The 27,343-nt window shown below is 47.0% G+C and overlaps 1 protein-coding gene across 2 annotated transcripts in view; it reads right to left on the bottom strand.

Moving 5' to 3' along the window:
- The window catches only part of NTNG2 (netrin G2), a 71,827-nt gene that overhangs the window by 14,798 nt on the left and 29,686 nt on the right, over nucleotides 1-27,343 (bottom strand). For both annotated transcript variants that reach the window (XM_034793946.1, XM_034793947.1), the window contains 3 exons: nucleotides 24,709-25,352; nucleotides 7,336-7,508; nucleotides 5,286-5,312 (listed from right to left, as the gene is read on the bottom strand). In XM_034793946.1, the coding sequence (XP_034649837.1) occupies nucleotides 5,286-5,312; nucleotides 7,336-7,508; nucleotides 24,709-25,352 (844 nt within the window). The remainder of the gene's footprint in view (nucleotides 1-5,285; nucleotides 5,313-7,335; nucleotides 7,509-24,708; nucleotides 25,353-27,343) is intronic.

The following is a 27,343-nucleotide window of genomic DNA, read 5'->3' as shown; positions in this document are numbered from 1 at the left end:
TTTGCACAGAAAGTGGGTCACAGGTCACCTGCTCTTTTTGATAGGCCATCAACAGACGGGCAGCTCTCTGGAAGGGTCATGTTCAAGAACAGCTGGGAGTCCCATGCAGCCCTTGGGATCATATTTTAAGCCTCTCTTCCCAGCAACCTTCAGTCACAAATGTTGTTCTTCAAAAGCTTTGGAGTCACCCTGAACCATCTGGGCCTTGTGGGGCTAGAAAGGCCATGAGAACAGGGTTTATTGTTGGCATTTGTCCTGATCTGGGTTAGAACCTAGAGCTGCAGATACTGCCTGGGAAAGGAGAAATCATTAACTGAAAAGTGAGTGGTGTAAACCAGAACCTTCAAAGAGGGGCTGGTTCCAGCCTAGAGAATGACAAAGGTCCTGCGTTCAGGGGAAGATGGTCTGATACTTCTCTCAGAGCTGTTCACCCCTCTCTAATAGAAACATGCAGCCTTTCTGCCACCCCCCCCCCCCCCCACAGAATAAGAAATTCACCATCAGAAACAGATGCACCACCAAATGCGCCCTCTCTCTCTCTCTCTCTCTCTCTCTTTCTCACACACACACACACGCTACACACAAAAGCACTACTATGGTCAAATAGGGATAAAAATCACATGACATTGGGTGCATGTTATGTACATGTAACCCAAGTTTCATTATTACAGGTATGTTAATAATATGCACACATTCTTTGAGCTAATATAATCTTCAAGTGTGGGCTGTAGGTACCCATTCACTATATATATTAGCATGGACAGGCAAGTATTATTTCTATTTTACAGATGGAGAAACTGAAGTGACTAGCCCAAGGTCACACAATGCCTCAGTGGAAATAGAAACCAGGTTTCCTGATCCATCCAAACCCCCATTGTAAACACTAAACCATGGTGCCTCCATGAATATATCTATATTTGCATAAACACACTATGGCAGTGTGGACTGTCACATGTGGGTAGGAGGGGAAAAACCAAGCAGCTGACTCCAATTACCCATTCCACTCAGAGGCTGCTGGGAGTGGGTGGGGCCTGGGGTTTAGATAAACTCATTCCAGGGCTGAGAAGAGGAGAGGTAACACCTAAGGAGATTGGAGGCTGAAGGAGTGCTATGTGGGGTTGGGGAGGGGAGGTGAAAGCTCAGAAAGGGTTCAGAGAAGAAACTATCACCCTTGGGGGAAAGGTAAGGTACTGAGTTTGGGGAGAGTTGGGCACAGGCTGGGCGCTGCCTCCCTAGGCAACTGTGGATTTGCCTGAGAGGTCAGAGAATTTATAGGGCAATGGGATTGAAGAGTTTGACTGTAGATGATGATAAACTAAATGCAGGTACATCCCCTTTATAAGTTCTTCTACATTCCCTCTGGTGTTCTTTCTTCCCCCTTCCCCCACCCCACCCTTCTGTGGTGGTCGGGGTCCTTCTGGCCCACCAGGCAATGTGATATTTGGAGCTGTGGGATCTGAAGCTTAGCCACAGGGCCAAATCATGTTAGTGATCATCTGCTGAACCACCCCCCGGGCTGGTAAGAATCCACCAGCTCGCACACACAATCAAGCATTGCCTTTCCCTCAACTGGCTTCCAGCAACTCCCCCAGAAGACTGACTTTTACTAATGTACTGGGGGTGGAAAATGTCCCCATGGGAAAATCAGATCCAGAAAGCACAGCAGCAGAGTAAGTGCATGAGGCTTGTAAACTAACAGCAGAAACATTTCATTTCCTCTTCCCCAAAAGAAGAGAGAAACCAGGCCTGCATGTAGTTTAAAAAACAACAATGAACAACCTCCCCCTCTCCCTCTCCCAAAAAGTGATACAAGTTATCTCTACTGGGCAGTCTAGAAGATATTAAGACTTCCAGTGTGTGTGTTCAGCCTGTCCCCAAGCATTTTATGGAATCATTCTGATGATCATTAAAGTGTGGCTCTTCCCTCCAAACCACTTTTCCAAATGTAAAACTTCACAGATTATATCCTCAGGTCTGGCCAAGAGGGGTTTGGTACAGGACCCAAGAGGCTGAGGAGCAGAGCAAAGATAAGCTGATTCAATTCCTAGTCCAGCTTAGAGCACCCTCAGGGTTGCTCTAAATTACACCCACCTGCAATAGGCCCTGAGGGGCCACTCCATTAGCTGGGGAATCACTAGAATGCAGCAGTGCTCAGGCCAGGCTCTCTTTACTTGACCATGCCCATTATGCTATGGAGAATTCCCTGATGCAAGAAATATCCTCAACTGTCCACTCAGACCAACTTTCATCATTCTGCTGGAAGGTCAAAGCAGAAGTAGGAGCGTGGAGGACCTGCCCCTGCATTTCGAAAACTCCTTATTAGAGTTGTGCAAATCGGAGAGACACAAAACCAGCCTTCTATATCCTGCATGCCCCTTTGCTTGGGGTGAGTCAAGTTTGTTGTTCTTTTCTGGTAAAGAAACAGGCAAATAAAACCTCAGATTTCTTTCTCTCCCATCCTCGTCCTCATTGTAGTACACACACAAGAGCAACTTTTGTGGCTCAGCTATTCATTCTCAGGAGGACTTTGAAAGGCTAGTCCCAAAGTAAAAGCTTCAAAATGATAGCTTTAGATGCCCCCAAATTCCAGCTCTGGCCTCTACTTCCTGGTCTGAGGCAAGGGGAAATGATGCTCCGATAACCTCAGAGCAGCAGCAAAGGATAGACAGACAGATGAAGGGTCATGCAACAACCTGCCTCTTCTAAGGAGTCGACTTTGGGATTGGGATTGACTGCTGTTGCTGAAGAGGGAAGAATCTGTGTATTATTAATGTCCCAGGTCCAGATGCCCTTTCCCTGAATTAAATTAGGGATGAACATTAATTAGGCTTTCTGCTGGCTGGGAGGAGCTGAACCCATCCAGTGTGATTTTTATCCATGGCCCCAGAAACTCCTACAAGATAGATGAACAAGGAGTCAGAGGAGATAATCTTCCTTTTAAAGCTAATCATTGCCATTTGAGGAGCTGCAGCGGGAAGCAAAGCCGGCAGCGGAATAAGGAAGTGAAACTAGCTAAGGGACCTATCTGTACTAGCAAAGGTAGGATCTGCCTTGCGGGGTGGAGCTTGGCACCCACCTGGCTGCTGCGTGGTGACAGGCTGGTTAGTGGCAGTGGTGGCGGGTGTTGTAGTTTTGGGTGTTGTCGTGGTAATGGGTTTTGTAGTGGAAACTCGCTGTGGTCGTTCATACACTAACAAGAAACAAAGAAAAGAGGTGAAAAGAAGGCACCTGAGGAGGGTGGAGGGTCTCTGTGCCTCTTGCTGTTGCTTCTTATGGTACATAAAATCCCAAGCCCCTGGGCACCTCCATGATCTATTTTCACGGTGAAGGAGGCACACAGGACCTGCTCCCACTCAAATCAATGCCAAAACTCCTATAGAATCTAATGGAAGAGAATTGGCTCTAAGGCCTTGTAAATTCCAGCCATTACTAGTCGCGTAAAGGAGTCGCAAAAGATGCTCCTTTCTCCTTCCTTACTTGAGTCAGCTCAGAGCCCTGAGAGCATGCCTGTAGGAATGGCTCTCACCTGGCCCCATAGGCTCCCATTCTGCAGTCACCAACAAGCACTTTATAGAAATTACATCAACATACTGTCCTGGGGACTTTATCCAGTACACTACCAAAGAGGACTAACAGTGACGACTACAAACCAGCCCTCGGAACACAAGGACAGCCTCACTCCTGAGAGTATGTCACCAACAAGGAACTGGGGACACTGATGACCAAAAAGCTTTGCTCTTGGTTTTCTCAGAGAGAGAGGGAGAGAGAGAGAGGAAAAACTGAAGAACCCAGCTGCGGTATATGTACAGAAGAAGCTGCTGGGTTTGGGGGGGTAACCAATTTCAGAGAGAATTTAGCCCTGGGACAGTGTTAGATCTGTGATGAGAAGCTAGGCAGATTCCGTGTGTGCGTGCATGTTTCGGTTGGTTACTACATAACTTTGCTTTGTTGGCACGGATGTTGGTTTCAATATTGCCAACTTCATCACTAACTCATTGTTAATTAAGCCCAGAAAGGCCAAGAGAGAATGAGTGTGTCTGTATCATGACGGGATAAAGGCAAAGAGAGGCAGGAGTTGCACAGTCATGTGGGATCAGAAACCGGCTACACACGCCTTTCCTGTCTGAAAGCTTGACAATAGCTGTGCCATCTCTCTCATATACATTTGAGCTCTCTGATGGCAAAGATACTCCAAGACAAACCTCCTAATCAGCAAAACGATTCCCTTCAGACTACCAAAAGGTGATCATAAAATCAAATGACGTCCCTTTCATTTAATAAATTCCAAAAAGCGAACATTGGACTATTTAATACAATAGGTCAAATTAATCACTGGTATAACTCCTGAAAAGTCAGGGGAGTTACCCCAGGGATGACAGAGAAATTCAGGAACACTACATGATACCATGATTTGACTATAATATTCATTCTATTCCAATTCTCATTGCTCTGGCCAGCAGTAATAAAATGTGAGGGATTATTATGAATGTAAATTCTTACTTCAACCTATGTCCCCGAGTCCTTGTTTGTCCCACAACCTCATGTACTGTAGATTATCGTGCTTAATTTCATAATAATCCTTAGCTAGTTTAAATACTTAATTCAGGTCACCTCTTGTCTTCTGTGAAGTCTAAATAATCCCTCTTTAGCTGCCCTATGCTCATAAACAAGCCTGTCTATCCCATTCACCATCACATTTCCACTGTGTGCTCTCCAGCTTCACTGTATATTTCTTTCAGACAGTAACCTGAGCCACAAAATTCAGATCTAGATTCCAGGTGACCCAAAGTTTGAAGGTGCTTGGTCTGCAGAAATCCCCACTGAAATCAATTGCGTGTGCCTCAAATATTACATTTATATATAATTTTATTTTTAAATAGATGGCATGATAGGCCCCAGGTAACCCAAACTGGATGCTGTATCAAAGAATTCAAAAACAGCTCCTTGGAGCAGGAGTCTGTGAAACTGGGGGGAAAAGTTCAATGCAATCATTGGTGTTTTTGAAGAAGTGTGTTGTTTTTTATTTCCTTTCCTGCTGCCATTCTAACGAACCTCATGGGGAGAAACCATGCCAGAGAAAGAAACAATGAGGTTACTGAAGTCAAAGAAGGAAAATAGAAAGCTCTTTGATGGGACAGACAATGAGAGACAATTAGAGGAGAAGACTTATTGCCTGGCAGATGATAATGAGCAGAAAAGAACCATTTGTCTCCCAAGTGATGTGCACAGGGCCCATGCGCTGAAGATGTCACATGCCAGCAGTTCAGTTACATTTTTTTACTTACTGCCAAAGGCCGAGTCTGCAGCTGCACCTGGAGGAAAGGAAAAGAAACAGGGTCAGCAGAAGCCGAGAGCCATTGTGCTAATTAACAGGAGCCTTGTTGATAGTTGTTCCAGCTTGCTGTGTCTTAAAAGCAGCCTTAGGCAAACCATAGAGGTGAACAGACAGCAGTGGCCTTGAAAATGTTTGGGTCCTGAGGCACAGGCTGAAATCTACCTGCAGTGACTGGGGGAGGAAAGCCAGCATGCCTACTGCTAATAGAATTTCTTCTTAACCCTTTTCCTGACCTGCCATTATGCCCAGTAAGGGTCATGTATGCTTTCGAGATTTGTCATGGTCTCTTCTGAGAAACCGTGTGATGTGAATCCAGTCAGTGCTGCTACGGCACTAGCTCCACATCACCACTGCTGGATTCCCAAGGTGCAGGCTCTGACTCATATGGGATTGTATTGGGGTTGGTATTTTTCAGGTTGGAACGGAACACCCAACAATGGAGGTTAGGGGAGAGGGGAAACCACATCTGACCTGAGGCTGGGAGTTTTTGGTGGGAAGAAATTGCCTCTAAGTTGTGTATTCAATGGGGTGAGGCTGAGGGTGCCCGCTTCCAACCCTGCTAGTTTATTGGTCACAGGTGGGAGAAAAGTTTGAGGACCGTTTAAGGTCACATTTAATCCAGATATTACAGTGGAGATAAACACCCAGTAGTCAGGTTTCCCCAACCATAAAGAAGGTGGCCAGCAATGAAAATACTACAATGGCTGGTGAGAAAGGCCGTTGGAGAATTGCTTCTACTCCAGAAGTTGGCCATAAATCTGCCAGAGAGAGAGTTGAAGGGAGAGAGGATGAGGTGGGTGCTTGTGGGGTGGAGGGAGGGAAGGGGAGATATAGAGAAGGAAGAATGAGTGACAGATGTACAAAAGAGAGCGAAATGGAGGGAAGGGAAGTGGGGATGAGGAAAGTCAGGAAAAAGGATGGGGAGATAGAGAAATGGGGAGAGAGATGGAAGAAAGAGAATAGCATGTCATTGTCCCTGTCAACACCAAAAATCTCTCCCAGGATCCTTTGAAGGAACACAGGCAGTTGGCGGTAGCTGACAAGCTTGTTCCCTTTCAAAGAACCAGCTCATCTACCATCCCTGGCACACACAAAACATTCCTGTCACGGCCTTCGGAGCCTGTATTTCAGCTTTGATCATCTTAAAGCGCATAAATCTTTCAGAAATGGAGGGGGAGAGAAAAAAGGATTCTCTTTGGTAACACTCAAGGCTGCTACTTAAAAGGCTGGAGTGGTTACTGCTGCTCTGTGACATTTAAGCAAGCCTGCTAATGTAAACTGGACATAACCCTGGAGAGATTGGACTATGTCTGGTGTCCTCCTCCACCAATATTCCCGTGATCAGATGATGATGATGACTTACAGCCTTGATGTTTTGGGTTTTTTTTCATGCGAGCATGTACCACAACACGAATGCAGCAGACAATTAATTGCATGGGACTGTCACTGTGCTGAGGGACAGGGACACTTTTGTCTTCTTCACTGGGGCCAAATACTCCATGATGTACATATGAACAGCTTCTAGCTGACAATAAATAGGGCACCCAACACTCCTTTCCATCCTCCTGTTCTTCAGTCTTCCGTGCAATTATTGTGCACTGAATTGAAGGTAAATACATTCCCACAGCCACTTGAGGATGTTTTCTTTAAGGGACAGAGTAATTCAGAGTAAAATGCCTATTCAAGGCCATGGATCTCTCTAATGGCCTACACCTAACCATCTGTGAGCCTGGATACCCTTCTGTCCATCCACATCCTTTCACTCCAGCCACTCCACTACAAATAGTCATCAAGCTCCCCTTCCATCTACCCATGTGGCAATCAATTCCTGTGCACACTGAGAACCGAGTAAATGTTTACTTCCATTGTAAAACCAAACCCTCCTCTCCTGCACACCTGGGCATTGACTCCAGATGGAGGCATCCTGAAGCGGTGCTTACTTACACTTGCAGGCATTGTGTAGAGCACCAGTGTGAGCTCAGTTCAGTATAGTAACTTACATGCGTTAGGGGATCCATTGGGGAAAGGCAGGTAGGAGCCGGCCCGCCAAGATCTGGTGCGAAAGTTCTTCTTGCACTTGCCACAGTCCTGGCCAGTGGTATTGTGTTCGCACTCACACTGCAGGCTGCCCTCCTTAAAGGAGCACAGGTTGGCATGGAGGTTGCATTTACACCTGTAGGAGGAAAACGAAAGAGAGAGAATGGTACACAACGCCACTGTGGAACTCTTTGCCAGAGGATGTTGTGAAGGCCAAGCCTACAACAGGGTTCAAAAAAGAAGTAGATAAATTAATGGAGGATAGGTCCATCAATGGCTATTAGCCAGGATGGGCAGGGATAGTCTCCCTAGCCTCTGTTTGCCAGAAGCTGGGAATGGGCGACAGGAGATGCATCACTTGATGATTGCCTGTTCTGGTCATTCCCTCTAGGGCACCTGGCATTGGCCTCTGTCGGAAGACAGGATACTGGGCTAGATGGACCTTTGGTCTGACCCAGTGTGGCCGTTCTTATGTTCTCAGGACAGTAACCCATCCACTCCCAGCTGAGATGGACATGCCGTGTAACTGAACATACAGAAATAGAGCCAAGCTAATTACCCCTTCACAGCAGCTCTGAAAAGGGTTTCATGGCACTCACCCATGTTCCTATTGTATCTGGCATTTGTGTTACGAGGATTCATTCACCTGTTTATGGGGGCTCTGAAACACCTCTACCCACATGACTGCAATCGGACAGGACTATGCCTGTTTATAAATGCTAGTAGTAAATGGCACAACCTAGCCTGGTAAGATCAAGGTTCTAGGAGACCGGAGACTCATTGAGCAACTGCACCTCAGGCCGCTTTTATTTTGGTGCCTAAAGATGGATTTCGGGGGCCTGATTTTAGGCAACCAGGTTTGGCCTTACTTTCTAACGCTGTGCCTCTCTTTTCTCATCCGTAAAATGGGGGTAATGTTTTGAGGCTTATTTATAATGTGCTTTGAGATCCTTGAATGAAAGGCATTATATACATGCTAATGTCTCAGTTCTGTGCTGACTCACGCCCTGTGCAAAACCACTGAATTCAATGCAACTGCAGAAGGTATAAGTCAGACCCAAAGTTAGCCCTAACTTATTACTATTTGTGAAGCTGACAAACAATCACCAAGTCTTAAGTGAAGATCAGCAAAATCTTTTCACCTGCGATCCAAGGCAGACTGATATTAAATAAACCCTCCACATCAATCCAAAACACCACCTAGACCTCCCAGTTTCACATGTTCTTCCCATGCTGAAAACCTATGGAGATAAGATAGGGGAAGGCTGACTCTGAGAATCATTGAGATCACCCAGACCCCCCATTTTCTTCTCCTGAACTATCTTGGGCCCTTAGATGCACAGGATTTTAGAGGAATAGCTCGTGTTTATATTAATGAGTCATGACCCTCAATCCACAAACAGGTTGTTAAAATTAAGAGCCTTTCTCCCAGGGGGTGGAGTAGTGATAGGCTATAGAACCTTTCATCCTGAGACCAACCATTGCAATCCAGCCCTGAGCAGTGATGACTGAAAGTTATGACCGACTGATGGCTATTTGGTGCCCTGTGTGAAATGAATATAGTGAGTCTCAGGTCAGTTCTTAGTGGATAAAAGGCCATTTGTCAAAAAAAAAAAAATCCTCACAACTTGCTCCCTTTCTGGAAGTGTCCAGAGAAAACAAAGAATGAAAACAATACTAAGCACTTTGCAAATATTAATGACTAAACTTTTAATGAACCACTGCAAGATGATAGCCTTTAAATACCCCCGTTTTACACTTGAGGACTCTGAAGAAGAGGGGTTAGGTAACTCCTACCAAGTCAGAGCTGAGATTAGAATTCAGGGCTCGCAAGCCTATAGTTAGGCTATGCGCCCGATAGACCATGGAGCCTGAGAACCCTGCTTATCTTACAAGTAGTTCCTCTAGGTTAGGGTTGAGGTACAATGGGCCTGATTCTTTACGACCTTGCACCTTGTGTAACATTTATATCTGTGCAAAGGGGGTGTAGAAATGTAACCACCCATGTAAGTGAGTGAAGAAGTCTGATTGGGTAGTACTCAGTTTTTATAGGTGTAAATGACCAGAAGGTGCATGGCAGTGGAGAATCAGGCCTATTGATGGGACAGTGCATAGGAGAAGCTTGTCTGGCTGCCTTCTGTGCTGTATCTGTTCTGGGAATAAACAGAGGACATCAGTCTCAAGAGGTGTACTCACCTGCACTATACCCAGTCAAGAGAGAAATCACAATCTCTTGTGGAAACTATTCTAGGAGCAGAAGTTTCTTTAGAATCTCCAAAGAGTCCCATCCCCATGTTTCTGATCCACTGAGTTTGCCCTTGCAGTGATCCCATGTGTGCATGGCTGGAAGACTTCACTCCTAAATTATTTTTGTTTCCTTGTTCTTATTTCCAGCAAACTATTTCCTCACATGCCATGCAGAAACTGGGCAGAGTCCCTCCTCTCCAACATACAATCCTTGCTCATCTCTGACCCAGGCAGAGAAGGAAATATACACTCCATCCGGGAGCAAATTTGCTGTCTCAAGCAGGCGCTACCAAACACAGCATATTATGTTTGAGTGTCTGTGTTACTGAAGGCTGGCAATGGCAGGTAACAGCTGAAAGCTAAAAACCATAGAACTTAAAAACGCTGGGAGCAGCTTGTAAATCAGAGACTCTGGAAAAGGGGGCATTAGCCAGCACTTAGAAAAAAAGGGTCCCCATGTCTCAGCTGTGATGGGTTCTTCCTTCTGCCTTTGATTGAAAGAAGTTTCTGCACTGATGTCCTAACCTCTTGGAATAGGCAATGACCAGCACTCTGGAGCATGGAGCCTGACTCTGTGAATTATTTAGAGTCCACGGAGCACTGGCACCCTCTCTTGCTATAAAATTAACAAAAGAAGAAAGGGGGGAGGAGTAAGCAGATAGCAGGTTAAAACAGGTCAGAGCATCACCGTTGCTGAGCTGTCCCAGGCTTGAGTCAGAGAGCAAGGGCTTTGGGGAGGTACAGCACTACTCACTCTTTGTGAAAGGGGACAACAAAGTGCATGAGTCAACTCTGGGACCCACCATTTAAAAGCCAGACTCAGACGCAGGGGTGCTACACATGGGAGGCAGCTCAGAAGCCTTGACCATACAGGCTAACTTCTTCTAGCTCCTCACTCCCCTTCTGACAGACACTCCGGTGGTCAGGGCCATGCGTTCCTAGTCTCGTTTTCTCAGCAGAGGGGAGATGGATTCCTGAAGCAACACTGTCACATGGCACAAGTTGTCCTCTCCTCCCTCCAGAACTATTAGCTCCAGGTTGAGGGATGGAAACCAGTTGGAAGCGTAAAGTATGACCAGTAGGCACATGGGCCTGAGGCAGATGAAACCCTAGCGCTGTTGTGTGCCCAATGGTGTTTCAGAACAGCAGAGAAGAGTGGAGCAAAGGGCAACTCCCTCTCCTTAGTTCAAACCTGGAGCTGTAAGCTTAGTCAGAGCAAAGGCCTGGATGACAGGACTCCTGGTTGTGTTCCTGGCTATGCCATAGACTTATAGGCAAGTTACTTTGCCTCCAATTCCTCATCTATAAAATGGGACTAATACTTCCCAATGCTTAACTAATTAATATTTGCCAGCTGCTTTGAAAGCCTCAGAAAGGGAAAGATATTATAGCTCATTGCTCTGCCGTGCACTCAGCTATCACATGACAAGGGGACCAAAAGCCACTACTGGGCATAGGCCCCTGGTACCTCTTACAGTCACTCATAGATACACTATTGTCATGACAAGGCAGCTGAGTCGGATCATGTGTGAAATGTGACCGTCTCTTCATGCTCCAAGCCCTTCCCCGAGTCACAAGACTGTTCACCACCAGCTGCATTGCCACGGCAGCAACAGAGGCTAAGCGGGTTATTCAGTCGTGGCCTGTACCTGCCTGGGCAGCTCTTACAATAGAAAGGTGTTGCTGAGCTGCTAGTGTCTGAACTTCCATCTGCATGGTGCATTTTACTAAACATTTCTCTGAACTTCACCCGTGGTCGCATGGCACAATGATGGGCGCAGAGAAGCTCCCCGAATCCTCTGCCCTTTTCTAGGGCTAGTGTATCTCCCCCAGTCTTCTGCCTTCAGAACAGTCAAAAAAAACTAGGGGGTTCCCTCAAAGAGCGGAGGTGCTGCACCACAGCATGGAATTCAAACCTGCTCCTAACTACCAGGCCTCAGATACCAAATCTTAGCCAGAGAGTGGGATGCAGCCCTGGCTTATCTTCCTACAGCTACAAGAGCGTGAAATAAGGGTCTCTGCTGGAAGCGGGTATACGTGCCCGCTCGTGCATGCTCATGCCTCACGTGCACACACACAGCTCACTGCCCATGATGCACAGCAGCCAAGCCAAGCGCCGGCTACCGGATCAGCACTTGGGGCTACTCTCAGTCCTGGGGCAGTGGTCTTGCATTGCTCTGTCACATCTGCAGGGCATGGCTGAGGAAGGACAGGCTTCCTGGGTCAGCCACGGAATGCCTCAATCTGTCTGGCTGTCGGAGCACGTCAAGATGACTGGGCACCGTGCTTCCCAGAGCGGGCTCTCGCTCTCTAATGAGCGTAAACAAGGAAAATTAAATAAAGAGCAAGCAGCAGCAGAGACAGCCTGCCGCCCTCCCCCTTTAGTCCCAGGTCAGCTATTTCTCGCTGCCCAGCCCTATCCATAGCACAAAAGTTACCTCGTCCAAAGGATCAATTTTACCAGGGAATTGCTTTCTGAATTCGACCTTTGAGAATCATCAATCTAACCAGAAAACTATAACTTGAGCAGCCTGACCCCACAACACAGCACTTTTCAGACCAATCAATCAGGATGCATTATTTAATCATGAACAGCGGCGCAGCTTCAAATGGCCCAGGCTGCTGATCCCGTCGCGCGGCTGCTGCCTAGAGCAAAACTCCTGTCCCCCACCCACATCCCCAACTGCCACCCCATCTTTTGTTCTGCTTTAACTCCTTCATCAGGTTTGGCTGGGTGAAAACAACGCTCCTCCTCCCATCGCCATCAGTGCCTTCAGTTCAAGGACACACGCTTTAGCTTGGCAGCATAGGGGGAAGAACGCCTTTCTCTAGCCAAGATCCAGCCGGCAGAGAATGGAGAAAATAGCATTAGTCCAGTCCCAAGGGTTGCAAGTCCTGCTTCTCTCTGCTCCTCTTTATCGGGTACCCAACTGTCTGTGCCAGGGCAGGACCAGGAAAAGGGGTTTAGGAGCTAATCAATGATATTAGAGGGCTGGACAATGCCACGAGTCCTAGCACAGGCTACTGTGCACTCTCCATTCTCAGAGCTGACACAACTCCTCTCACTTTCTACTATTATAAAATGATTACGACAGTAAGGTCTGTCTGGCTCCAGGGCTGCTAAGGGGGGGGAGACCCTTTCCCCCTTAAGTTGCTGGTTCAAGTCTAGACCAGATGACAGTGGTTACCATTTGATAATTATACAGTGACCTTTGTGTGAAATTAGTGTGGTGGGTCTCAGTCCAGTTCCTCATGGATAAGCTTCTCTAACACAAAAACCAACAGAGGAGGTGGCATCAGCAGAGAGGCCAAGTACTAAATAGGCCTCAGAGTCTCCACTTCTCTCATCCCCAGCCTCAGGGCAATGTGGGGGGAGCATACGTGGCTTGTCCATGCTGGGAATAAATAGAAGAATGTCAAACAGTATTCCCTGGTAATAGGCCTGAATGCTGTAGTAACACCACAGTATTGGCTCCAAACGCTGTTGCTTACATTACTGAAGTATTTATTGATTTTTAATGCAGGTCCTTTAGCCGTCCTCCTCTTCCCTTTGGAAATGACGCAGCGTGGCCTAGTCTGCCAAGGCCTAAGCCAGGGACACAAGGAGAACCACAGGGCGCCAGGGAAAGTTTACAGGCGTGTCGGCATCATTTTGCAGCCGTGAAGAACGTTTCCTAGTCACCTCCATTTTTACAAGTCAGCATTCTGGAGGTCGGCAGCAGCTCTCAGTGAGAGAGGCACGTCGGTGCCAAGTCTCCGCGTGAGAGACGGAGGGCCAGCACGCTTAAGGTTTCTAAGTGAGGAGCCGACGAGACTAAGGCAAGTGCAGCAGACTTCCAGCATAGTTGAAAGAATGAAAAAAGCAGCCACCTTTCATTCATCATAAAATTAAAACATACATAGTTTTTTAAAAATCCACTGAGATAGTCGATTTGATTCCCCAGTATCTCCATGTCCTTTACAGTCATTGAATTCTGTGTCACAATGCCCCGTGAGCTAACTAAGGGTCCTTATCCCCATTTTACAGATCAGGAAACTGAGACATAGAGATAAGTTAAATGACTATCCACATAGTGGAGGGGCTGAGAACCATTGAAGCAAACTGTAAACCCTGTATATGATGGAAATCACTTCAAGCCGGGGGTGCTGCCACACCCCTAGCACCCCTCGTTCCAGCACTTATGTGACTCCCCACTCAGCCCCCCCAAAAAATCACCCATGGACCTTCTGTTGCAGAACCAGAACCCCTGACTCCCAGGCCTCTGTTCTAGCCACTGGACCACACTGTAATGCTGCTCTAGGGATGGGGAAATGCTCAGTAAGTGGGTAAGTTGCCCTGCTCACTTTCCTTGCACTCATCACCCCTGAAATCTTTTTGTCCCCAGTACTCACTCTCCGGGAGCTTTAGATTCATAGATTCCCAAGGCCAGAAGGGACCATTGTGATCCTCTAGTCTGACTTCCTGTGTAACAGAGGCCGTAGAATTTCCCCGAACTAAAGAAGGAGTGCTGGCCCCAAGCCCCTCCATCTGAGTCAGACATACACACTGCACATACAAGCAGCTCGAGGCATCCAGAGTTTCCAGACAGGCGTGTGACTGGCATGCAGGAGAGTGGTGGAAGGGGAGAAGCTGGGTTCCTTCAGTGCTTCCTTCCACACCATTCCTACAGGGGGAGATGACCTCTACCCAGCAATGTCTCTCAGCCTCCATCTGTCCTCCCTTCCCTCCTCCATCACCTACCCTCTCTCCACAGCAGAGAGTAAGGCCAGTCTATACTTCAGAGCTGATATCTTTGCCACCATCCTCTTACCAATGCAGACTGCGTCTCAGGCTAGAGCTGGAGAGCTCTCCTACTCCCCAGTCAGAGACCATCTAGACTCACCCTAGAGCTCAGCAATGGAATCGCTCCCAATTAAAATCCCTCCTTCCACCCTGCTTATCACAGCTGGCATCGGGAAAACTCAACACAGGAGTGGAAAGCTGTTATTGTCTGCCGTCCAAAGGATGGATTATGATGACTTTCCACTGAATTGTTTGCTCACTGTAACTGATGAACCTTTAATGAGTCTCCCAGGACCATGTGTTTGAAGGGAGCTCTTTCCTCTCTGTCCCTGAAAAAGTCCCTCTTTCAACTAATCTTGGCTCTCGTGAATACATGAATAACTATTTCCACCCCCTTCCCACTACTGTCATCCACAGCCTGTGCTAACACATAGAAACTTAGGCAGCTCTCTGACGATTAACCCCATTTCTACCTAATTCTCTGCAACTGTTCTGGCAGATCAGCCAAACATGAAGCAACTATTTCACTAACATCACAGCAAGTCTGCAAATACAAAATACAATGGCCATTGCACTGAGACTCTTTGTGCTCCATCTGTGCACCCAGAAGCTAGTGAAACAGTTCCCAGTGAATACAGAATGTAGGCGTCTCCCTGCTTTCCCAGAAAGAAGAGTTTTCTATTTGGATTCAAATTCTTGGAAAAAATAACCTAGTCTGGGTTTCTCACTATCCCGGATTGCGAGATGGGACAACCTCATGTGGTAAGTCAGCCCAAGTAACCTCAAGGTGCAGAACACACTTGTCATGTCAACATCAGATGGCTTCAGCAGCACACAACCCGCAATTTGATCTTATAGTGCAGATGCATCGCATGACTAGAGATGGGCCTGAACTGATTACATGGGATCCGAACCCCCAATGCTGCCACCTCTGCACCCTGGGGAAATCCATATCCTGATCTGAATGTCCCCATTTCAGCCTCAAACCACCACGCCACATCTGAATACAGGCTACACTGGTGGGAAATTCAGCTCCCGATCCGAACTTGGCAGCTTTGCCTAAGACAGCCTAATGCCCGGGAACCTCATAGTGTGGTACAAGATATGTGTCACACTGCCTCAATGTGCAGGACACTTCACATAATGCATCCACTGTACAGCACCTGAAGAGCAAAGCACCATATCGATTCAACTCATCCCTGAGATGCTTTTCTCCTCCCAGCCTCCATGAGCAATACTCTCCACAGAGACTCCTAACAACACAGAGTTGTTATGGACTGGTGAATTCTACTGGAACCCTTGAGGGGGAAAAAAACCTATTTGTGCTGCCCTTAGAAATTCATTTGAAGTTGGGTTATCAAGAGAAGACCATCTAAAAGATGCCAAGATGATGAGCATAATGGATAGCCACTCTACTGGGCGCAGCAATTCATTTAAAATAAATTGCCACTCAGCAGCAGTCAAAATACTGCTGAACTCTGGAAAGGATTTCCCCTTATCATTATTTACATTCAGAACAGTCATTTAAAAAACCCTTCCTAGGTAGGGGCTTGGGGGCAGACGAGGAGGAAGGGTGAAAAGGATGTACCACGGATATACTAACATAAATATTTGCAGAGTAATGTGTATAAATGCTCTCTGGACTTTCTCCTGGAACGCAATAATGCCTGCAATTGAGTTCATTGGCCAAATTTAATTTGGGCTCCTGTAGAAGTCTCTTTATATTAAGTGCTTTAACATACATCACCTCCTCAGTCTATCGATGAAATTCTATTATCTGCTCAGGACCGGACACAACTTGGCAACAAGAGGAAAGAAGGCTCCACAAAACGAAGCCAGAGGCAGGTAATAGGACCTTGGGCATCTCTCGGCTGGTATTGATGAAGTGTCACTAGTGCTTGGACAAAGGAGGAGCTTTCTGTGTCTCCCACTCTCTCCCCCTCTTACTGCAAGCCTGCAAGGACTCTCCTCCATTTTGCAGCAATTACAGTAATAGCATTTAAGAGTCTTGAAAGGTAAGCAAACAGCTGATGTGAGTTAATAACTTACTTTAACTATATGGCCTGGAGCAAGATTTCTCTTAAACTAGAGTTAATTCCAGTTCAGACCATTTCCAAAGAAACTCCATCCATACAATCCTCCTGCAGTGAGAGAGAACACACTCAGCCAATGGAATATTGCATCATCAGAACACTCTCACTAGCTGACTGGCAATCCTCAAAACCAGGATACTATAGTTTATTGGGAGCCAGTTACCCCTAACATGGGTGACACATACCACACCTCTTGAGAATTCCAAGAACAGTGCAGGGGAAGAGTGGTAGGCACACAGTACACAGTAGCAGCATCTCAGCAGAGGGAAGCCCAAAATGTATTACAATATTTTGCCTTATACCCATGTGTATTTTTCCTGCTGCTAACAGGTAGAGATGCTGCTCCCAGTCCCCCGTCCAGTCCTCAGTAAAACATGTCTGATCACTGGTCAGTTGTTCTTCAGAATCTAAGAACCTCACTTCTAAAACAACCCAGTAGCAGCTGTTAGATGACTGAAGATAGCAAGCAATGTTTCTACACATGTAGAGAGTCTCCTACAACTTTCTAAATAGACAGAGGGTTAGGAAATTCCATGCACTGAAAGACAGGCTGAGACCAAACAGAACTCATTTCACATAGGTGTACCGATTTCCAGATTCCAATCTGGATCCTAAACATGAAAACACAAAGGGCTGTGGCCACTGCGCCATACAAAGGGACAGAATCAGGAAGCTGCAACTCAGCTGGGCAGAGGGGTAATTGTATCTCTTTAGGCAAGATGTTATATCTGGTACCACCAACTGTCATGTTTTGTGGTACAGGATGATTGGGAGGGCAGCAAAGAATAACCCCCTGCATGTGAACAACTGTGGACATTAACCAGCTACACTATGGGGCTGTTTGGGGAGAGTCACGTTCCTTTGAGTCTGAAGCTGCAGGTACTGGCCACTTCGGGAGGCAGGATAGTGGACTAGTGTTTTGGTCTGTTATGGCAAACGCTATGCTCTTATTCAAACAAAAAGAAATGCAACCCTGGCAGGGAATCCATGTGTAAAAGTGTGTACCTCACAGCAGCATGAAACAACTGGAGAAAAAAATTACAAACCAAAGCATTGGGAGGTGGAAAATTTAAACCAAAAAATACCCACCACCAACAAAAAAACCTTCACAGACTGAAAACAGATTGTGAAGGGGGAGGCGGGGAACCTAAAACAAACAAGCTACAAAACCGAAAATCATCTCTTCTAATTAATTAATCCTTGGCCTGACAAAGGCCCAGCAGTGGAGGTATGATTATTCTCTAAGCCTATTTTACATGTGCATTTTGTAATATAAATAACATCTCTGAGCTCACATTCCACATTTTTCTCAGAGGACTACTTAGGTCTGGAAAGAAAGAGAGAGAAAGAAAGAGAGAAAGGGAAAAAAAGGGAAGAGGAAGAAAGAGAGGAATCTGTTAATTAGTCTGAAATTGATTCACTTCTCTCAAATCTGATTTCTCATAACTGAATCTCTGTGTCCTGGCTATGGCACATTAACTTCAATTACTGCTTATTAATACCTCTGTGATGGAGTGTGCCCTAGTGAATGCCGCTGTGCCTGACATTCAAGAGAGGAGAAAATTACTCCAAAGAGATGCTGCATGATAGGAGCAGAGTGTGGCCTTTTCTATCTCACCTGCCTGACAAGCCCCCTGTGACTCTGCACACGGGAAAAGAGACGAGGAGCCTCATTCATTTAATCTCACATGGTTAACTGGGTTGGTTGCTGTTCTGAGCAGAGAACTAAGCTAGGAACGGAGAGCTGTGTGGAAAGGTCTTTCCGTTTCCCTCCCTTGCACTACCCCGTCTGACGCGCGGGCGCACACACACGCCTGCAGGCCAAGGGCTTTCTCGTTTCTATTCCTGTCCTAAGTTCTGTGCATCTCCAGTTACTCAGCAGATCAATAGGGACAGGATGGAAGAAGAAAAAGAACACCAAGGAAGAGTGAGAGAGTAAAAATAAACTGCCAGACGTGAACTGAGAAAGAGACCTAGCTGAGCTAATGTGACGTAAAGGTGCAGACGGAGAAGGGTGCGCTTGAGGGGGACAGCAGAGTCAATAGTATGCTCCAGCCAAGACCACACTTAGCACCCACGATATGAAGACCTCCAAGCCTACCCAGAGCTTCCATGGATTGCCCCACATTATCCTCCAGGATACATATGGTCCCCAGAAAAGTGCGGCCTACAGAATGTGGATGTGAGAATGAGGCCAACAGCTTCCATTAGTCTGAGTCCTTTTAACTTCTGCCCTGCTCTCGTTCCAGGAAGTTTTATCAGATTCCTGTGATGATTTTTCTCCTAGAGAAGCTGGAATCGGGGGTGGGGGGTTGCTGGGAGAGCCCAGGAGCTTGCAGAAATGCCATCTTGACCGAAGGAGGATTTCTGTAACCTACCAGCAGGACTACGGGTTCTGGGGTGGCCCATCCAACAGCATCACAGTATCTGTAACAGGAACACACTGTCCTGCGGAGGAATTAGATAAACTGCACTGAATTCATGAGCTAAGTCTAGGTGACAGAAGTACATAGGTGTAAATTTTCAACAGTGGGAGTAATTCATCATTGGAACAGTGGTGGAGTCTCCATCACTGACCATTTTTAAATCAAGATGGGATGTTTTTCTAAACGATCGGCTGTAGGAATTACTGTGGGGAAGTTCTCTGGCCTGAGTGATACAGGAGGGAAGACCAGATGATCACAATGGTCCCTTCTGGCCAGGGCCGGCTCCAGGGTTTTTCCGCCCCAAGCGGCAGGGGGGGGGGGGGGGAGGGGAAAAGGCGCGATTGGTGGCAGTGCCAGTGCGCCGCTTTCTTCTTCGGCCACAGGTCCTTCCCTCCGAGAGGGACCCACCGCCGAATTGCTGCTGAAGAGCCCAACATGCCGCCCCTTCCCCTTGGCCGCCCCAAGCACCTGCTTGCTGGGCTGGTGCCTGGAGCCGGCCCTGCTTCTGGCCTTTGAATCTATGAAAGCTCCACTGACTCATGCACTGTGTTGGTGACAAAGGGTTTTGTTTAAGTGATGATCAAATTCTTCTCCTGACTGTTAAAGCCAATTGGAAACTGGCTAGCTACCTCTGTACTCCAATCTCGTCAGTATCACAAACGAAGTCACTTTATACCAAGATGCTGGAAGTCTGCAAGAGGAGTCAAAGTTGCCAGTCTTAGTTAACTGATCGGAGGGCCACTCAGCCTGAAACGTGGTGATGGACTATTAATTAAAGGAGTGGTGCCTAAATTTTGCCCACCTGAAAGCCACCCAAGCACCCTATGCCTCAGAACCACACCCACTGCAGTAGACTGCAGCTGCTCTCATTTGTAATATGCAGGAGCAGCCCACAGAGACTACCGTTCCTAGCATGAAATGGTCCACCTTCAGCCAACTGGCTGCCCAGATCTACCGGTCACTGGATCTGACACCTTGCAGGTAAGTGGTTTTTTTTTCTTCTGGTTTTTAAAATGTTTATTTCTTTGTAATTATAGTCTCCCTCTCCCTTTGTAATCTCCCTCCCTGATCCCCAACATGATACACCACCTTATCTATGCACTTGCCCCTTTCTGCACACAAGTATTCATTCCCTTGCCCTGGAATCACTCAATACCCTCCTCTCCTCCTCACAGCCCACTGCAGCAGTCCTGGGTATTCTTAGCCGCATCTCTCTTTCCAGTGCAGTGTTTAGATCAGGCTCACATCGATTTCCCCCTTACTTGCGTCTGGTGACCCTTCCTTGCTGAGCTGTAGACAGGATTTGATTTGGTTTTAAATACCTGCGTCCTAATTAGCTTCACTTACAGTCAGTATTAGATTAGTTGCCAGTGAAAAACTGCTGGCTGGAACTGAAGTAATCACAGGACTGGCGGGGAGGGAGTCAATTTAGATGAAGACTTCCCTCCCACCCACCACCCAGCCATGGCTCCTCTCCAACAGGCAAGAATTCCTCCCACCACCCTCTTGGCATTTCAGTTGCAGAGCTGGCAGCTGTGGACAAGCCAGACTGAGAGACACCTCTGCCTCTCCGCCCTCAATCTGGCCCACGAAGGGCCTGTCCTCTTGGGGAAAGGGGAGAACAATTGCTAGCTTGAGACGAGGGGAGAGCAAAGGTAGCTCAAAGCTGGGTCTCGTTTTATCAGCGGGCCTCAAGTTTGGGAGTGGAGAAGAGGCTGCGTAAACAGTTCCGATTTCAGCCCATTCTCTCTCCACACCCACAGAAAACTCAGAAAGCACCCAAACCAGAGTGCTTGTGAAGTCACCCTGCACAGCTGAAATGTTAACTGGAGGTGAGTGGAGGGACCAGGGGAGCAGAGATGCCACTGTTCTGCAGCAGGGCATAGGCAGCCTTCCAGCTCTGGCAGGAGGGAGCTCTTCAGACATTTAAAAAGCAAAAACAAAACCATCAGTAATTGTCCCCCTACTTAAAATAGTGCTGCAATTTCCACTGGTCATTTGTAGTCTACCCCTCCCTTCTCTTCATCCTCCCCCTCCCTGTGAGCCCTAGAGACGCATTACACAACCCACTGCGGCTTCTACTTGTTTGAGGAAAGAACAAATAAATAAATCAAAAGTTAATCTCATTAAGTTTGGGGTCAGAGCTGGCTTTAGCTTCTGAGGCGCCTCGCTCAAAAGCCGAAGCTTGAATGGCAAATATTGAGTAAGTGGAACTCCACACAAACACAAGGGCTGGGATTTTGTTTTAAACCTTCTGTGCTATGACGGTCTCATTTACTTTCCTCTTAATAACAGAGAGAATGAAAAATATCCTAGTGGAGAACCCTGCGCAGCACAGAAAGTACAGGGGGGTGGAGAGGGGGGTCCAGCCCTTCTGCTATGCTCTGAGTAGGGCTCAGAATAAATCTACAACACTACACTGCTCAATGATTGCAGGAGGGCTCAGGGTTCACAAAAACACATCGCTCCCAAAGCATCTACACTCAGTCCTGCTCACATGAGTAAAATACTGGAACCTCTCAGGCCATTTGTGAAAGCCGCCCTTTGTCCCTGAAGTGCCCCATGCAGTCACAATTACGCCTCAGCCTTATGAGTCATCCAGAGGGGCTCTATCCAGGCTGCGTGGCTCTTCAAAGGGGAAAAAGAAGTGGCTGGAGTATGGAAGTGGGAGCAAGGGACTCCTGAGTGCTAATCTCAGCTGTGACACCAACTTCCTCTGTGACCCTGGGCAGGTCACACGACCTCTCTAGCTGGGTCTCCACCTCTGTAAAATGGGGCTACTAATCCTTGCCTGCCTCATAGAGGTGTTTATGAGGCTTAGATAGTTAATGTGTGTAAAATACACTGTGTTTGGTTATAGCATTTCTTACAATGAATAATTGGACAGTCGGCAAATCTCAACTGGACTGTAAGCTCCATGGGGCAGGATCGTTTTGGTTGGACCACGTACACTGACGGTACTGTATAGATAATACTCAATCTTGGGTTGCCTGCACAACAGGTACAAATTTTATACATTTTTGAAACCCAAAGGTCATTATGCAAAGACACCAAGTATTTGATCCTAATTTACCCCTTTCAGAGATGAGACTCCTTCCAGCCATGTCATGGCCCCACAGTCCCCAACCAAACTTAATGAATTGATACACCACCTACAGCTGTCTTGCCAACACAGTCGTTCAGAGTGTGCTTACTGGAGCTGTGACTTGATTACCATGGCTTTGCCACTGCTGTCAGTAACCACCATCAGCTACACCCGCTGCTTCCACACCAAGCTTTCCGCAAGCGCACCCTGTGAGAAGTGGACCCCCATGTGGGCTGAAGGAGGAAAGGGAGATACTGGCAGGAGAGGGAGCAGGGAGTGAAGGCGCTCACTGCTTTTGGTGAGGAAAATAAGGGCAAGGAAAAGAGAAGAGGGTCTAGGCACCTTCCTCATCTCCTCTCATCACTCGACTTCCCATTTTTCGCCCTCTTGCCCTATCCCTTTGTTTCCTCTCTCTCTTGCTCTGTTCTTTTCCCTCCATGTTCCAAACAGCCTACGTTCTACACCACAAGCCTGACATGGAGGAGAGCAGGGCATGCTCTCCCACAGGGAAATCCGCTAATGCAGAGAGCAGGGCAGGGATGTGCCACTCAGATGGGGCCCCCCCGTTAAAATTCCTCCACCAAACAGAAGGGAGGCTTGGAGTGACTTCCTGTCTCTGATGGAGTCACCCACTCACTGGACACTGCTCAGTCATCCCTGCCACAAGCTCAGAATAATACTTCTGAAGGGCAGATTTTTACTTATTTATTTTGCCTTTGGAACAGAACAGATTGTGCCCAGCAAGGACACCCTCGAAGTCTGTCCCAAGTGATGCTGCCTGTGTCCTGGGTTATAGTTCTGAGAATGTAACTTTGTTGAAAGGGGAAAACAAACACGTAGTTTCCCCAGCCCCTCACAGTTTTTCCCTGTGAGCAGAAACATCTGTGGTTACCTGGCTGCATTGGCAGCTAAAGGGGAAAACTTTTGTGGGAGCCCCTGCTAATAAATTGGCAGCCCATTGCTGAATCAAGGCAGCTATGAATCTGGTAGCCAAACTTCTCCCCTAATACAGTACACACACTGTGCTCCCTGCATCACCCTGTCCCCCGCTCCCAAAGAGAGGGACCCTTTCATTTCTTTGCATGGTTTCCTTTTCCTTGGCATGAATTCAGAAAACCCAACCACGGTGGCACCTCCCAACCACTTCTACTTGCAAATCTTAGCAGCAAGCAGTTTGGAAACGATACAAGATGCTCTCCTGTCACTCTGGTGATCGTTGAGAGCCTTGCTAGTTGGGTGGGATTTTTTCCCTCCTGCTTGCAAGTCTCACACAAGCTGGATGGGAAATTAGCCAGCTCGGCACTTTTCCACCTTACTTTGCTTTTTCGGTTGATGTCATAATGTAACATATGGCATTGCACAGAGAAATAAGCACTGAAACCCAGGAAACAAAAAAAATTGCCCATGGGATTAAACTTCACAAAGGCCCCATGTGACTGAACCACTGACAGCCTGGGGAGTGGGGCTCAGGGGGGGTAGACCATCATCTCTGAAGAGCCAGGTTCAAATCTTGACTTGCATCATAAATTAAACGCAGTTCAATGATGGGAGCCTAGTATCCCTCTCCACCAGCCTTCATATGTCACTCACTCATCTTAGACAACCTTAGTAAGGTTTTCGGAGCAGAGCCTGTCATCCTGTGTGTCTGTACATGCCTCCCTCAGGAGAGGCCAAAGGCTGGAATAGCAGCGAAGTAGGTGTCAGGACTGAGGTGAATTGGTAGAGCTGTGTCGGCGCTCAGGACTATAATAGCAGCGGGTAATGAAGGTCAGGACTGAGGTGTTACAGGAAGACTTGTGTGCATAGAGATGCAGGGCAACGTAGATTCTCAGTGGATGCTATTCCAGGCCTCTAGCCCGGGAGATGAATCTATTATTTGTGATCCCTTGAATTAACACAGTTAAATCTCTGGTCACATCTGAGTGGGTGTTTGGCCTTTCCCAACAACCTACTGTGCTACCTGATAGACTGCACTGCTAAATGGGTTTGGGGTCAGACAGTTTGATGGGCAAAAGTGCAGCAGTGCTAGCAAGAAGGGGTTGGAGGAAGCTGTTGACCTAACTCAAACTTACCCAATATTCAGAGGCATCCCTTGTTCCAGGGTGAAGATGATCAACTTTTTGGCATATTTTATGCCATCCCTCTGGTTGGGTTGAAGGAAAGCCTATGTCTACATGCCCAGAGAGCCTCCTGCACTTCTACGCTGATTTTCATTTCAAAGTGCTTTATAACGTTAATTAAACCTCAAAACACTCTAATATATAAATATTAATACCCCCATTTTATTGGTGGGGAGCAGTGGAGAAACAGGGGAGCTGAGTGACTTGGCCCAGGACGAAGAGCAAGTCTGGGGCAGAGCTGGGAATAGAACTCAGAACACTCACTTCCCAACTCTTAAATCCCCTGCTCTTGCTGCTAGATTGGCTATTGTGTTTGAGTGCGGGGACTCAGCAAATCTTCATGGCAGACTCGCACTCCCTTCAGGAGGCTCATGTGTAATCCCGTTATGGGACATGCCACCTATCTGCTCGAATGTTGATATTGTCTTGAATTGGAAGAGTGAAGAGGAAGGGGAGAAATACTAAGTTGATGATCCAATGGGTCGACAAATACATATAGTTTGGTTCTTTCTAATATTAACACAAGGTCCCCTTCCCCATCCCTCCAAGAAGAGAGACAAAAATAGATATAGTAACTATTACCTGCCGGTGACTTCAATGTTGGAGACAGCATAGAAGTATTTGTACAAGTTCTCCCTCTGCACGTAGGTGCCCCCAAGTGCCGGTCTCAGCAACCTCATCCGCAGGTCAGTCACGGTGAAGAAGTCCTTCAAACCCTTGGCGCTCTCCAGCCTGGTGTACAGGTTGTCCATGTTCCTGAGGTCCTGGCCAGCAAAGATGGCAAAGCGATCCCTCACCTCCAAACGCACGTTCTTCTCCTTCTTGGAGCCCGCCCAGCGGGAGTACTCCTCCGTGCAGATGATCCTGTTGGCACTGGTGGTAGAGAGGTCTCTGACCCGCCGGGCTGACATGCCAAAGGCTTCCATGCAGTCATCCGCGTAGTACTGGTATGGGTGCCAAGTCCTCCCATTGTCCAGGGACTTCTCCAGCATCATGATGGTGGGGCGTCCGTACTCGAAGGTCACCACAATGTCATCTGTCAGCTCAATGCTCTTGTTCCAGGAAAGTGTGATGTTAGCCAGCAGGGGTTCTGGGTAGCGGCTCCAGGTCACACTCTGCCAGTAGGTGGCCAGCCCTTCATCCTCTTTGTCGAACATCAGCTTTGGCGGGTGGGCCAGGTCAGGGGTGGACGCGTCACACTCATCGCTGCACAGATACGGGTTCTCCTGGAAGATGAACAATAATAAGAGAAGAAGGCCCCTTAGTGTTGTTAAACGTGGGCTGGGAGTGCCACCTATTATTCAGGCTGCCCACACTTCCCATGACAACATCCTGTTTTCAGTTGCTTATAACGTTACCAAATTTTAACCCTTCAGGATGAAATCTGACATGCTGGGTATCTCTCAGGCTGAAATTTTTGGAAAATTTTAGACAAAATGGTTCAGCCATTTTCAAAATGAGGCTAAGAGAAAAGGTGGGTGTTTTGCCCATGTTAAAACACTGACTGAGACTGGATGAGACCAAGACTGGAGGAGGGGAGAGACATATCAGATGAGGAGCCAGGAAAGGAGAACTTGGACTGACAGGGCAGGAAGACTGGAACTGGGTGTAGGGGGGAGAGGGAGGATTGGGATTTAGACATAAAACTGGAGAGACTAGGACTGGCTGGGCACGGAGACTGGGATGAGAAGCCTGAGGAGTGGAGAGTGGGACTGAGACAAGGAGCCAGAGGTTGGGAAGAGACAGGACTGTGACAGGGACAAAATGGAGGGGATGGAGCAGAAAGGGTCGAGCTTGGGTGGGAATGGGCAGGCACTGGGGTCTATGCCCACTAGAGCACATTCCCTTCCAGAGCCAGGGAGGAAACCCAACATTCCTCTGCTGTCAGCAAATATCTCTGAAACTCACTGGCAAAGCGTGTGTTTCATCCCTGTGTAGTGCTGGCCCACGGAGTGGATGAGAATCCCCTATTGCTAGCATTGACTCCATTAGCTCACATGGCAAAGTTCTGTGCAGTGGAACTAAAGGTTCCAGCCCTGCTGATTAACTGTGTGGGTGTCAGTGATGTCACGTAATGGAATTTGTTTATTCAGTTTTTTTTTTAAATATAGGAAATCTCACCCACAACCTACAATAAAGGAACATTATTAAGGTTGCACTCAAAAGTTCGGAAATACCAGAATTAAGGTTGCCTGTGTAATTAAAGACTGTGTCATAATGCACGTGCCCAAGGGAGTTGAATTCACATTGCACGGGCAACCTTAATTCTGGCATTTCTTAACTTTTGAGTGCTTGACTTTGTAACTTTAGTAATATTGGTTTAATACAGCTGTGGGTAACGAACCAGACGCTGCTGCAACCACAGAAGGACAGTAGTAGATAGAGATGGAGCAAAATTATCAGATTAGCAAACTCTTCTCCTGGTAAAAGACATTTGATATTAAACTGACACTTCAGCTAATCTTTAAAACAAAAGGGGCTGGATAATTTTATTGCCTTTTAACAACACTTGCAGCTATGCAAGAAGAATAAGGGGGATCAATACTATGCTTCAGACTCACTTACAAAGGTCAGGTACGAATTTAGAGCACTGTACAATTGGCCACGTGTATTGTGATGGTTTTCCCCATCTTCCTTTGAAGGAAAAAAATACATTGGCCACTAGTAGATTGGATAGACCAGTGACCTGATCCCATATGGTAAGGCTTATGTTCCATTGTGGTGTGTGTGTATGTGTACATCTATATATATTTATAGCATACTGGTATATAATTTAAGATATAATATAGAGCAATCATCCAACTCCCTACCCTCTCTCTATAATGAGGAATCACTTGCATTCATTACTGAAACGCAGGCACCTTTTGGATGGAATGAGCAGCACTATATGAAAGTGTCTGATGGAAAATGAAGAAACCCACATCCAATTGAAACTGTAGGAGAAATTTAGCATTGGGTCATTCTCATATGTTGACACAACTTATGGCACTGTTCTGCTGCAGTACGCTCACAACTTAATCATCATGAAACCATGACACTTGCTGGTTTAAAGTAGAGTAAATGGTGGATTCTCTGTAACTTCAAGTTTTAAATCATGATTTGAGGACTTCAGTAACTCAGCCAGAGGTTAAGAGTTAGGTGCAGGCCACAGAACCTCAATATGCAGGAGGTCAGACTAGATGATCCCGATGGTCCCTTCTGGCCTTAAAGTCTGAGT

This window comes from Trachemys scripta, chromosome 17 (genome assembly GCF_013100865.1).
Source record: "Trachemys scripta elegans isolate TJP31775 chromosome 17, CAS_Tse_1.0, whole genome shotgun sequence".
Taxonomy (NCBI): Eukaryota; Metazoa; Chordata; order Testudines; family Emydidae; genus Trachemys; species Trachemys scripta.
The sequence above is the reverse complement of the archived record's forward strand: the minus strand, read 5'-3'. Positions and strand labels throughout refer to the sequence as shown.